The sequence below is a fragment of the Salvelinus fontinalis genome, unplaced genomic scaffold, assembly GCF_029448725.1.
Source record: "Salvelinus fontinalis isolate EN_2023a unplaced genomic scaffold, ASM2944872v1 scaffold_0028, whole genome shotgun sequence".
Taxonomy (NCBI): domain Eukaryota; kingdom Metazoa; phylum Chordata; class Actinopteri; order Salmoniformes; family Salmonidae; genus Salvelinus; species Salvelinus fontinalis.
Genome location: NW_026600237.1, coordinates 211,630 through 224,459, shown reverse-complemented (window position 1 = coordinate 224,459; position 12,830 = coordinate 211,630). Strand labels below are relative to the sequence as shown.

The 12,830-nt window shown below is 49.9% G+C and overlaps 1 protein-coding gene across 1 annotated transcript in view; it reads right to left on the bottom strand.

Annotated features, from left to right (window-relative positions):
- Positions 1-634: 634 nt before the first annotated feature.
- The window catches only part of LOC129842274 (rho GTPase-activating protein SYDE1-like), a 31,629-nt gene continuing 19,433 nt past the window's right edge, over positions 635-12,830 (bottom strand). The window contains exons 7-8 of the mRNA XM_055910754.1: positions 9,819-10,101; positions 635-1,126 (exon numbers count right to left, since the gene is read on the bottom strand). Of these exons, the coding sequence (XP_055766729.1) occupies positions 648-1,126; positions 9,819-10,101 (762 nt within the window). The 3' untranslated portion in view covers positions 635-647. The remainder of the gene's footprint in view (positions 1,127-9,818; positions 10,102-12,830) is intronic.

Here is a 12,830-nt window from a genome sequence, read left to right as displayed (position 1 = left end):
TTGACTGACAACATAACAGAGTCAACGTCCATAACAGTCAAACTGACAGGCGAGCATTGCAGCCTTTACATGGCATAGAAACTAGGATTTTAACAAACAATGAAATGTCACTGTGAACATTACTGGTCGATGTCTCTACAAACAAGGTGTCCTTGTGTTATCCAAGACTAGAATGGTATCACTTGTTTGTAGAAGAACCAGCATTTGGAATAAGAAAACACCGGGAATGAAGCTTTTTAAATATATTGGAACAGTTAAATACACTTCAACATTACTGAAGCAAATACCGTTGTTGCTTGTCGTCTTTCTTTGGTAATTTCCTAATAAACACTAGAATTTCCTGACCTTCAATAATACTATCCGTCTCTCTCCTCCTCTCCTTTCTCCTCTCCTCTCCTCTCCTATCCTACCCTCCTCTCCTCCTCCCTTCTCCCCCTCCTCTCCTCCCTCCTCTCCCCCCCTCCTCTCCTCCTCCCTCCTCTCCCCTCCTCCTCCCTCCTCTCCTCTCTCCTCTCCCCCCCGTCCTCTCCTCCTTCCTCCTCTCCTCCTCCCTCCTCTCCTCCCTCCTCTCCCCTCCTCTTCTCCCCTCTCCTCCCCTCCTCCTCCCTCCTCTCCTCCTCTCCTCCCTCCTCTCCTCCCTCTCCCTCTCAGAGACAGATGTTGATCTGATTGGACAGCTCTCTCTCCAGGTCTGATATCAGCGTATCAAAGTCTTTGAGACTCAGTCTGCAGGTAAACGGGGCGTCAAAATCCAGAACTAAGTCATCTACGTACTGAGTCCACTCCACCTTCTTCACCTCCCTCTCTTCCTCCTCTTCCTCACTGTCGCTCCCTGCCACCTCATCGTAGTCCGCATCTCCTCCGGACAGAAAGTCCCGCCCACACACGCTCCAGTCGCCAGCATACCGGTTACACGGCGGGCTCTCCAGTCGGCCCCGCCCACGTCGCGACACCACGCCCACTTCGTCCCCTGGTAGGTCCAGAGGCAGCGACAGGCCGCGCTGGCAGCGCCGCCAAAGGGGGTTATGGGGCACGGGGCTGGGAGGGGAAGGAGGCACGTCTGAACTGGAGGAGGGCTGGAGGAGGGCAGGAGAGTCAGGGTCATCTGTCACTCGGTCTGTAGGAACTAAGGAGTTAGGAAGCAAAGAGAGGAAAGGTTTCAAACCCAGAGATGAAATGTTCTAAACACGTCCCACTGTTGCAAATCAAATATATATATATATATACAAAAGTATGTGGACACCCCTTCAAATGAGTGGATTCGGTTTTATTTCAGCCACACCGTTGCTGACAGGTGTATAAAATCGAGCACACAGCCATGCAATCTACCATCATTAAAATTTCTATGATAATTTTTTTATTTTATTTAACCTTCATTTAACTAAGCAAGTCAGTTAAGAACAAATCCTTTTTTTAAATGACGACCTACGGCCAAACCCAAACCCGGACGACGCTGGGCCAATTGTGTGCCGCCCTATGGGACTCCCAATCACGGCCGGTTGTGATACAGCCTGGAATCAAACCAGGGTCTGCAGTGACGCCTCTAGCACTGAGATGCAGTGCCTTAGACCGCTGCGCCACTCGGGAGACCCCAAGAGACAGGATGCCACCTTTCCAACAAGTCAGTTTGTCAAAATTATGCCCTGCTAGTGCTGCCCTGGTCAACTGTACGTGCTGTTATTGTGAAGTAGAAACCTCTAGGAGCAACAACGGCTCAGCAGCGAAGTGGTAGACCATACGAGCTCACGGAACGGGACCACCGAGTGCTGTAGTGGGTAGAAAGCATCTGTCCTCTGGTTGCAACGCTCACTACCATCACTACTAGCAGCAATGTTCCAACATCTAGTGGAAAGCCTTCCCAGAAGAGTGGAGGCTGTTATAGCAGTAATGTTCCAACATCTAGCGGAAAGCCTTCCCAGAAGAGTGGAGGCTGTTATAGCAGTAATGTTCCAACATCTAGTGGAAAGCCTTCCCAGAAGAGTGGAGGCTGTTATAGCAGCAATGTTCCAACATCTAGCGGAAAGCCTTCCCAGAAGAGTGGAGGCTGTTATAGCAGCAATGTTCCAACATCTAGTGGAAAGCCTTCCCAGAAGAGTGGAGGCTGTTACAGCAGCAATGTTCCAACATCTAGTGGAAAGCCTTCCCAGAAGAGTGGAGGCTGTTATAGCAGCAATGTTCCAACATCTAGTGGAAAGCCTTCCCAGAAGAGTGGAGGCTGTTATAGCAGCAATGTTCCAACATCTAGTGGAAAGCCTTCCCAGAAGAGTGGAGGCTGTTATAGCAGTAATGTTCCAACATCTAGTGGAAAGCCTTCCCAGAAGAGTGGAGGCTGTTACAGCAGCAATGTTCCAACATCTAGTGGAAAGCCTTCCCAGAAGAGTGGAGGCTGTTACAGCAGCAATGTTCCAACATCTAGCGGAAAGCCTTCCCAGAAGAGTGGAGGCTGTTATAGCAGCAATGTTCCAACATCTAGTGGAAAGCCTTCCCAGAAGAGTGGAGGCTGTTATAGCAGCAATGTTCCAACATCTAGTGGAAAGCCTTCCCAGAAGAGTGGAGGCTGTTATAACAGCAATGTTCCAACATCTAGCGGAAAGCCTTCCCAGAAGAGTGGAGGCTGTTATAGCAGCAATGTTCCAACATCTAGCGGAAAGCCTTCCCAGAAGAGTAGAGGCTGTTATAGCAGCAATGTTCCAACATCTAGTGGAAAGCCTTCCCAGAAGAGTGGAGACTGTTATAGCAGCAATGTTCCAACATCTAGCGGAAAGCCTTCCCAGAAGAGTGGAGGCTGTTATAGCAGCAATGTTCCAACATCTAGTGGAAAGCCTTCCCAGAAGAGTAGAGGCTGTTATAGCAGCAATGTTCCAACATCTAGTGGAAAGCCTTCCCAGAAGAGTGGAGGCTGTTATAGCAGTAATGTTCCAACATCTAGTGGAAAGCCTTCCCAGAAGAGTGGAGGCTGTTATAGCAGTAATGTTCCAACATCTAGTGGAAAGCCTTCCCAGAAGAGTGGAGGCTGTTATAGCAGTAATGTTCCAACATCTAGTGGAAAGCCTTCCCAGAAGAGTGGAGGCTGTTATAGCAGTAATGTTCCAACATCTAGTGGAAAGCCTTCCCAGAAGAGTGGAGACTGTTATAGCAGCAATGTTCCAACATCTAGCGGAAAGCCTTCCCAGAAGAGTGGAGGCTGTTATAGCAGCAATGTTCCAACATCTAGTGGAAAGCCTTCCCAGAAGAGTGGAGGCTGTTATAGCAGCAATGTTCCAACATCTAGTGGAAAGCCTTCCCAGAAGAGTGGAGGCTGTTATAGCAGCAATGTTCCAACATCTAGTGGAAAGCCTTCCCAGAAGAGTGGAGGCTGTTATAGCAGCAATGTTCCAACATCTAGTGGAAAGCCTTCCCAGAAGAGTGGAGGCTGTTATAGCAGTAATGTTCCAACATCTAGTGGAAAGCCTTCCCAGAAGAGTGGAGGCTGTTATAGCAGCAATGTTCCAACATCTAGTGGAAAGCCTTCCCAGAAGAGTAGAGGCTGTTATAGCAGCAATGTTCCAACATCTAGTGGAAAGCCTTCCCAGAAGAGTAGAGGCTGTTATAGCAGCAATGTTCCAACATCTAGTGGAAAGCCTTCCCAGAAGAGTAGAGGCTGTTATAGCAGCAATGTTCCAACATCTAGTGGAAAGCCTTCCCAGAAGAGTGGAGGCAGTTATAGCAGCAATGTTCCAACATCTAGTGGAAAGCCTTCCCAGAAGAGTGGAGGCTGTTATAGCAGCAATGTTCCAACATCTAGTGGAAAGCCTTCCCAGAAGAGTGGAGGCTGTTATAGCAGCAATGTTCCAACATCTAGCGGAAAGCCTTCCCAGAAGAGTGGAGGCTGTTATAGCAGCAATGTTCCAACATCTAGCGGAAAGCCTTCTCAGAAGAGTGGAGGCTGTTATAGCAGCAATGTTCCAACATCTAGTGGAAAGCCTTCCAAGAAGAGTGGAGGCTGTTATAGCAGCAATGTTCCAACATCTAGCGGAAAGCCTTCTCAGAAGAGTAGAGGCTGTTATAGCAGCAATGTTCCAACATCTAGCGGAAAGCCTTCCCAGAAGAGTGGAGGCTGTTATAGCAGCAATGTTCCAACATCTAGCGGAAAGCCTTCCCAGAAGAGTGGAGGCTGTTATAGCAGCAATGTTCCAACATCTAGAGGAAAGCCTTCCCAGAAGAGTGGAGGCTGTTATAGCAGCAATGTTCCAACATCTAGCGGAAAGCCTTCCCAGAAGAGTGGAGGCTGTTACAGCAGCAATGTTCCAACATCTAGTGGAAAGCCTTCCCAGAAGAGTGGAGGCTGTTATAGCAGCAATGTTCCAACATCTAGTGGAAAGCCTTCCCAGAAGAGTGGAGGCTGTTATAGCAGCAATGTTCCAACATCTAGTGGAAAGCCTTCCCAGAAGAGTGGAGGCTGTTATAGCAGCAATGTTCCAACATCTAGTGGAAAGCCTTCCCAGAAGAGTGGAGGCTGTTATAGCAGCAATGTTCCAACATCTAGCGGAAAGCCTTCTCAGAAGAGTAGAGGCTGTTATAGCAGCAATGTTCCAACATCTAGCGGAAAGCCTTCCCAGAAGAGTGGAGGCTGTTATAGCAGCAATGTTCCAACATCTAGCGGAAAGCCTTCCCAGAAGAGTGGAGGCTGTTATAGCAGCAATGTTCCAACATCTAGAGGAAAGCCTTCCCAGAAGAGTGGAGGCTGTTATAGCAGCAATGTTCCAACATCTAGCGGAAAGCCTTCCCAGAAGAGTGGAGGCTGTTACAGCAGCAATGTTCCAACATCTAGTGGAAAGCCTTCCCAGAAGAGTGGAGGCTGTTATAGCAGCAATGTTCCAACATCTAGTGGAAAGCCTTCCCAGAAGAGTGGAGGCTGTTATAGCAGCAATGTTCCAACATCTAGTGGAAAGCCTTCCCAGAAGAGTGGAGGCTGTTACAGCAGCAATGTTCCAACATCTAGTGGAAAGCCTTCCCAGAAGAGTGGAGGCTGTTATAGCAGCAATGTTCCAACATCTAGTGGAAAGCCTTCCCAGAAGAGTGGAGGCTGTTACAGCAGCAATGTTCCAACATCTAGTGGAAAGCCTTCCCAGAAGAGTGGAGGCTGTTAAAGCAGCAATGTTCCAACATCTAGCGGAAAGCCTTCCCAGAAGAGTGGAGGCTGTTAAAGCAGCAATGTTCCAACATCTAGAGGAAAGCCTTCCCAGAAGAGTGGAGGCTGTTATAGCAGCAATGTTCCTACATCTAGAGGAAAGCCTTCCCAGAAGAGTGGAGGCTGTTATAGCAGCAATGTTCCAACATCTAGCGGAAAGCCTTCCCAGAAGAGTGGAGGCTGTTATAGCAGCAATGTTCCAACATCTAGTGGAAAGCCTTCCCAGAAGAGTGGAGGCTGTTAAAGCAGCAATGTTCCAACATCTAGTGGAAAGCCTTCCCAGAAGAGTGGAGGCTGTTAAAGCAGCAATGTTCCAACATCTAGCGGAAAGCCTTCCCAGAAGAGTGGAGGCTGTTAAAGCAGCAATGTTCCAACATCTAGAGGAAAGCCTTCCCAGAAGAGTGGAGGCTGTTATAGCAGCAATGTTCCAACATCTAGAGGAAAGCCTTCCCAGAAGAGTGGAGGCTGTTATAGCAGCAATGTTCCAACATCTAGCGGAAAGCCTTCCCAGAAGAGTGGAGGCTGTTATAGCAGCAATGTTCCAACATCTAGTGGAAAGCCTTCCCAGAAGAGTGGAGGCTGTTATAGCAGCAATGTTCCAACATCTAGTGGAAAGCCTTCCCAGAAGAGTGGAGGCTGTTATAGCAACAATGTTCCAACATCTAGTGGAAAGCCTTCCCAGAAGAGTGGAGGCTGTTATAGCAGCAATGTTCCAACATCTAGTGGAAAGCCTTCCCAGAAGAGTGGAGGCTGTTATAGCAGCAATGTTCCAACATCTAGTGGAAAGCCTTCCCAGAAGAGTGGAGGCTGTTATAGCAGCAATGTTCCAACATCTAGAGGAAAGCCTTCCCAGAAGAGTGGAGGCTGTTAAAGCAGCAATGTTCCAACATCTAGCGGAAAGCCTTCCCAGAAGAGTGGAGGCTGTTATAGCAGCAATGTTCCAACATCTAGTGGAAAGCCTTCCCAGAAGAGTGGAGGCTGTTATAGCAGCAATGTTCCAACATCTAGCGGAAAGCCTTCCCAGAAGAGTGGAGGCTGTTATAGCAGCAATGTTCCAACATCTAGTGGAAAGCCTTCCCAGAAGAGTGGAGGCTGTTATAGCAGCAATGTTCCAACATCTAGCGGAAAGCCTTCCCAGAAGAGTGGAGGCTGTTATAGCAGCAATGTTCCAACATCTAGCGGAAATCCTTCCCAGAAGAGTGGAGGCTGTTATAGCAGCAATGTTCCAACATCTAGCGGAAAGCCTTCCCAGAAGAGTGGAGGCTGTTATAGCAGCAATGTTCCAACATCTAGTGGAAAGCCTTCCCAGAAGAGTGGAGGCTGTTATAGCAGCAATGTTCCAACATCTAGTGGAAAGCCTTCCCAGAAGAGTGGAGGCTGTTATAGCAGCAATGTTCCAACATCTAGTGGAAAGCCTTCCCAGAAGAGTGGAGGCTGTTACAGCAGCAATGTTCCAACATCTAGGGGAAAGCCTTCCCAGAAGAGTGGAGGCTGTTACAGCAGCAATGTTCCAACATCTAGGGGAAAGCCTTCCCAGAAGAGTGGAGGCTGTTATAGCAGCAATGTTCCAACATCTAGTGGAAAGCCTTCCCAGAAGAGTGGAGGCTGTTATAGCAGCAATGTTCCAACATCTAGCGGAAAGCCTTCCCAGAAGAGTGGAGGCTGTTATAGCAGCAATGTTCCAACATCTAGCGGAAAGCCTTCCCAGAAGAGTGGAGGCTGTTATAGCAGCAATGTTCCAACATCTAGTGGAAAGCCTTCCCAGAAGAGTGGAGGCTGTTACAGCAGCAATGTTCCAACATCTAGTGGAAAGCCTTCCCAGAAGAGTGGAGGCTGTTACAGCAACAATGTTCCAACATCTAGTGGAAAGCCTTCCCAGAAGAGTGGAGGCTGTTACAGCAGCAATGTTCCAACATCTAGTGGAAAGCCTTCCCAGAAGAGTGGAGGCTGTTATAGCAGCAATGTTCCAACATCTAGTGGAAAGCCTTCCCAGAAGAGTGGAGGCTGTTACAGCAGCAATGTTCCAACATCTAGTGGAAAGCCTTCCCAGAAGAGTGGAGGCTGTTATAGCAGCAATGTTCCAACATCTAGTGGAAAGCCTTCCCAGAAGAGTGGAGGCTGTTACAGCAGCAATGTTCCAACATCTAGCGGAAAGCCTTCCCAGAAGAGTGGAGGCTGTTATAGCAGCAATGTTCCAACATCTAGTGGAAAGCCTTCCCAGAAGAGTGGAGGCTGTTATAGCAGCAATGTTCCAACATCTAGTGGAAAGCCTTCCCAGAAGAGTGGAGGCTGTTATAGCAGCAATGTTCCAACATCTAGAGGAAAGCCTTCCCAGAAGAGTGGAGGCTGTTAAAGCAGCAATGTTCCAACATCTAGCGGAAAGCCTTCCCAGAAGAGTGGAGGCTGTTACAGCAGCAATGTTCCAACATCTAGCGGAAAGCCTTCCCAGAAGAGTGGAGGCTGTTATAGCAGCAATGTTCCAACATCTAGTGGAAAGCCTTCCCAGAAGAGTGGAGGCTGTTATAGCAGCAATGTTCCAACATCTAGTGGAAAGCCTTCCCAGAAGAGTGGAGGCAGTTACAGCAGCAATGTTCCAACATCTAGCGGAAAGCCTTCCCAGAAGAGTGGAGGCTGTTATAGCAGCAATGTTCCAACATCTAGTGGAAAGCCTTCCCAGAAGAGTGGAGGCTGTTATAGCAGCAATGTTCCAACATCTAGTGGAAAGCCTTCCCAGAAGAGTGGAGGCTGTTATAGCAGCAATGTTCCAACATCTAGTGGAAAGCCTTCCCAGAAGAGTGGAGGCTGTTATAGCAGCAATGTTCCAACATCTAGTGGAAAGCCTTCCCAGAAGAGTGGAGGCTGTTATAGCAACAATGTTCCAACATCTAGTGGAAAGCATTCCCAGAAGAGTGGAGGCTGTTATAGCAGCAATGTTCCAACATCTAGTGGAAAGCCTTCCCAGAAGAGTGGAGGCTGTTATAGCAGCAATGTTCCAACATCTAGTGGAAAGCCTTCCCAGAAGAGTGGAGGCTGTTATAGCAGCAATGTTCCAACATCTAGTGGAAAGCCTTCCCAGAAGAGTGGAGGCTGTTATAGCAGCAATGTTCCAACATCTAGTGGAAAGCCTTCCCAGAAGAGTGGAGGCTGTTATAGCAGCAATGTTCCAACATCTAGTGGAAAGCCTTCCCAGAAGAGTGGAAGCTGTTATAGCAGCAAAGGGGAGAACCAACTCCATATTAACGCCCATGATTTTGGAATGAGATGTTTGACGAGCAGGTGTCCACATACTTTTGGTCATCCAGTGTATTCGGAAAGTATTCAGACCCCTGGACTTTTTCCACATTTTGTTACGTTACAGCCTTGTTCTAAAATGGATTAAATTAATATTTATTTTCTCCTCAATCAACACACAATACAAGCAAAAACAGATTTTTAGACATTTTTGCAACAAAAATGTTTTAAAAACTTAAATACCTTATTTACATAAGTTTTCAGACCCTTTGCTATGAGACTTGAAATTGAGTTCAGGTGCATCCTGTTTCCATTGACAATCCTTGAGATGTTTCTACAACTTGATTGGAGTCCACTTGTGGTCAATTTAATTGATTGGACATGATTTGGAAAGGTACACACCTGTCTATATAAGGTCTCACAGTTGACAGTGAATGTCAGAGCAAAAACCAAGCCATGAGGTCGAAGGAATTGTCAGTAGAGCTCCGAGACAGGATTGTGTTGAGGCAAAGATCTGGGGAAGGGTACCAAAACATTTCTGCATCATTGAAGGTCCCCAAGAACACAGTGGCCTCCATCATTCTTAAATGGAAGAAGTTCAGAACCACCAAGACTCTTCCTAGAGCTGGCCGCCCGGCCAAACTGAGCAGTCAGGGAAGAAGGGCCTTTATCAGGGAGGTGACCAAGAACCCGATAGTCACTCTGATAGAGCTCTAGAGTTCCTCTGTGGAGATGGGAGAACCTTCCAGAAGGACAACCATCTCTGCAGCACTCCACCAATCAGGACTTTATTGTAGAGTGGCCAGACGGAAGCCACTCCTCAGTAAAAGGCACATGACAGCCCGCTTGGAGCTTGAGAGGATCTGCAGAAGAGAATGGGAGAAATTCCCCAAATACAGGTGTGCCAAGCTTGTAGCGTCATACCCAAGAAGACTCGTGGCTGTAATCGCTGCCAAAGGTGCTTCAACAAAGTACTGAGTAAAGGGTCTGAATACTTACATAAATGTCATATTTCAGATTTTTATATTGAATAAATTAGCAAAAAAATCCAAAAAACGATTCTTTCTTTGTCATTATGGGATATTGTGATGTCATTATGGGGTATTGTGATGTCATTATGGGGTATTGTGATGTCATTATGTGGTATTGTGATGTCATTATGTGGTATAGTGTGTAGATTGATGAGGGGAAAAAATGATTTAATAGATTTTAGAATAAGGCTCTAAGGTAGGAAAATGTGGAAAAAGTCAAGGGGTCTGAATGCTTTCCAAAGGCACTGTATAGTACAGTATCACTAGGAAACGGGAAGACTGGTTGAAATGACGTAACAAAGCTATTTATCTGGTTGCAATGAGGTCATATCCATCAGTTTGGCCCGTTGGATATGTCGGCCCACTTTGTACCAACAGACACTTACTGGGCCAAAGCTGCAGCAGGTAATGCAAGGCCTCGATGTGTCTCTTGAAGTCCACAGCACTGGCGATCTCCTCACTGTGAGCAAAACTCCGTCCGCCCCTTCCACAGCTCCCTCCGTGCCCGACCTGCCCTCCCTGTCCCGGTGCAGTGGGTCGCCAGGACTCCTGGGTGGGGGTCAGGAGCACCGGGCCGAAACACACAGCCAGGTTCTGACAGTTCATCCGGTTACAGTCACTGTAGGAGGCAACAAGGCTCAGATGGTCCAGGAGCAGCGAGAGGGTGGCCTGGAGAGAGGAGAGAGAAGAGGGTTAGACAGGGGGGACTGGAGAGAGGGGAGAGAGAAGAGGGTTAGACAGGGGGGACTGGAGAGAGGGGAGAGAAGAGGGTTAGACAGGCAGGACTGGAGGAGGGACAGGGTGGCCTGGAGAGAGGAGAGAGAGAAGAGGGTTAGACAGGGGGGACTGGAGAGAGGGGAGAGAGAAGAGGGTTAGACAGGGGGGACTGGAGGAGGGACAGGGTGGCCTGGAGAGAGGAGAGAGAGAAGAGGGTTAGACAGGGGGGACTGGAGAGAGGGGAGAGAAGAGGGTTAGACAGGGAGGACTGGAGAGAGGGGAGAGAGAAGAGGGTTAGACAGGGAGGACTGGAGAGAGGGGAGAGAGAAGAGGGTTAGACAGGGGGGACTGGAGGAGGGACAGGGTGGACTGGAGAGAGGGGAGAGAGAAGAGGGTTAGACAGGGGGGACTGGAGAGAGGGGAGAGAGAAGAGGGTTAGACAGGGGGGACTGGAGGAGGGACAGGGTGGACTGGAGAGAGGGGAGAGAGAAGAGGGTTAGACAGGGAGGACTGGAGAGAGGGGAGAGAGAAGAGGGTTAGACAGGGAGGACTGGAGGAGGAACAGGGGGGCCTGGAGAGAGGAGAGAGAAGAGGGTTAGACAGGGGGGACTGGAGAGAGGGGAGAGAAGAGGGTTAGACAGGGTGGACTGGAGAGAGGGGAGAGAAGAGGGTTAGACAGGAAGGACTGGAGGAGGGACAGGGGGGACTGGAGAGAGGGGAGAGAGAAGAGGGTTAGACAGGAAGGACTGGAGGAGGGACAGGGGGGACTGGAGAGAGGGGAGAGAGAAGAGGGTTAGACAGGGAGGACTGGAGAGAGGGGAGAGAAGAGGGTTAGACAGGGGGGACTGGAGAGAGGGGAGAGAGAAGAGGGTTAGACAGGGTGGACTGGAGAGAGGGGAGAGAGAAGAGGGTTAGACAGGGAGGACTGGAGGAGGGACAGGGGGGACTGGAGAGAGGGGAGAGAGAAGAGGGTTAGACAGGAAGGACTGGAGGAGGGACAGGGGGGACTGGAGGGAGGGGAGAGAGAAGAGGGTTAGACAGGGAGGACTGGAGAGAGGGGAGAGAAGAGGGTTAGACAGGAAGGACTGGAGGAGGGACAGGGTGGACTGGAGAGAGGGGAGAGAGAAGAGGGTTAGACAGGGAGGACTGGAGGAGGGACAGGGGGGACTGGAGAGAGGGGAGAGAGAAGAGGGTTAGACAGGAAGGACTGGAGAGAGGGGAGAGAAGAGGGTTAGACAGGGGGGACTGGAGGAGGGACAGGGTGGACTGGAGAGAGGGGAGAGAGAAGAGGGTTAGACAGGGAGGACTGGAGAGAGGGGAGAGAGAAGAGGGTTAGACAGGGTGGACTGGAGAGAGGGGAGAGAGAAGAGGGTTAGACAGGGAGGACTGGAGAGAGGGGAGAGAGAAGAGGGTTAGACAGGGAGGACTGGAGGAGGAACAGGGGGGCCTGGAGAGAGGAGAGAGAAGAGGGTTAGACAGGGGGGACTGGAGAGAGGGGAGAGAGAAGAGGGTTAGACAGGGGGGACTGGAGGAGGAACAGGGGGGCCTGGAGAGAGGGGAGAGAAAAGAGGGTTAGACAGGGAGGACTGGAGGAGGGACAGGGGGGACTGGAGGAGGGACAGGGGGGACTGGAGAGAGGGGAGAGAAAAGAGGGTTAGACAGGGAGGACTGGAGGAGGGACAGGGGGGACTGGAGAGAGGGGAGAGAGAAGAGGGTTAGACAGGAAGGACTGGAGGAGGGACAGGGGGGACTGGAGGGAGGGGAGAGAGAAGAGGGTTAGACAGGAAGGACTGGAGGAGGGACAGGGGGGACTGGAGAGAGGGGAGAGAGAAGAGGGTTAGACAGGGAAGACTGGAGAGAGGGGAGAGAAGATGGTTATACAGGAAGGACTGGAGGAGGGACAGGGGGGACTGGAGAGAGGGGAGAGAGAAGAGGGTTAGACAGGGAGGACTGGAGGAGGGACAGGGGGGACTGGAGGAGGGACAGGGGGGACTGGAGAGAGGGACAGGGGGGACTGGAGAGAGGAGAGAGAAGATGGTTATACAGGAAGGACTGGAGAGAGGGGAGAGAAGATGGTTATACAGGGGGGACTGGAGAGAGGGGAGAGAGAAGAGGCTAACCCTATCTAACCCTACCTAACCCTATTTAGATAGGGTTAGGTAGGGTTAGATAGGGCTCTAACCCTATCTAACCCTATCTAGATAGGGTTAGGTAGGGTTAGACAGGGTCGTGGGGTGAGACAGGGCCGTGGGGTGAGACAGGGCCGTGGAGTGAGACAGGGCCGTGGGGTGAGACAGGGCCGTGGGGTGAGACAGGGCCGTGGGGTGAGACAGGGATGCAGCTTAAGCCCCACCCTCTTCAACATATGTATCAATGAATTGGCGCTAGAACAGTCTGCAGCACCCGGCCTCACCCTACTAGAATCCGAAGTCAAATGTCTACTGTTTGCTGATGATCTGGTGCTTCTGTCCCCAACCAAGGAGGGCCTACAGCAGCACCTAGATCTTCTGCACAGATTCTGTCAGACCTGGGCCCTGACAGTAAATCTCAGTAAGACCAAAATAATGGTGTTCCAAAAAGGGTCCAGTTTCCAGGACCATAAATACAAATTCCATCTAGACACCGTTGCCCTACAGCACACAGAAAACTATACTATATATACCTTGGCCTAAACATCAGCG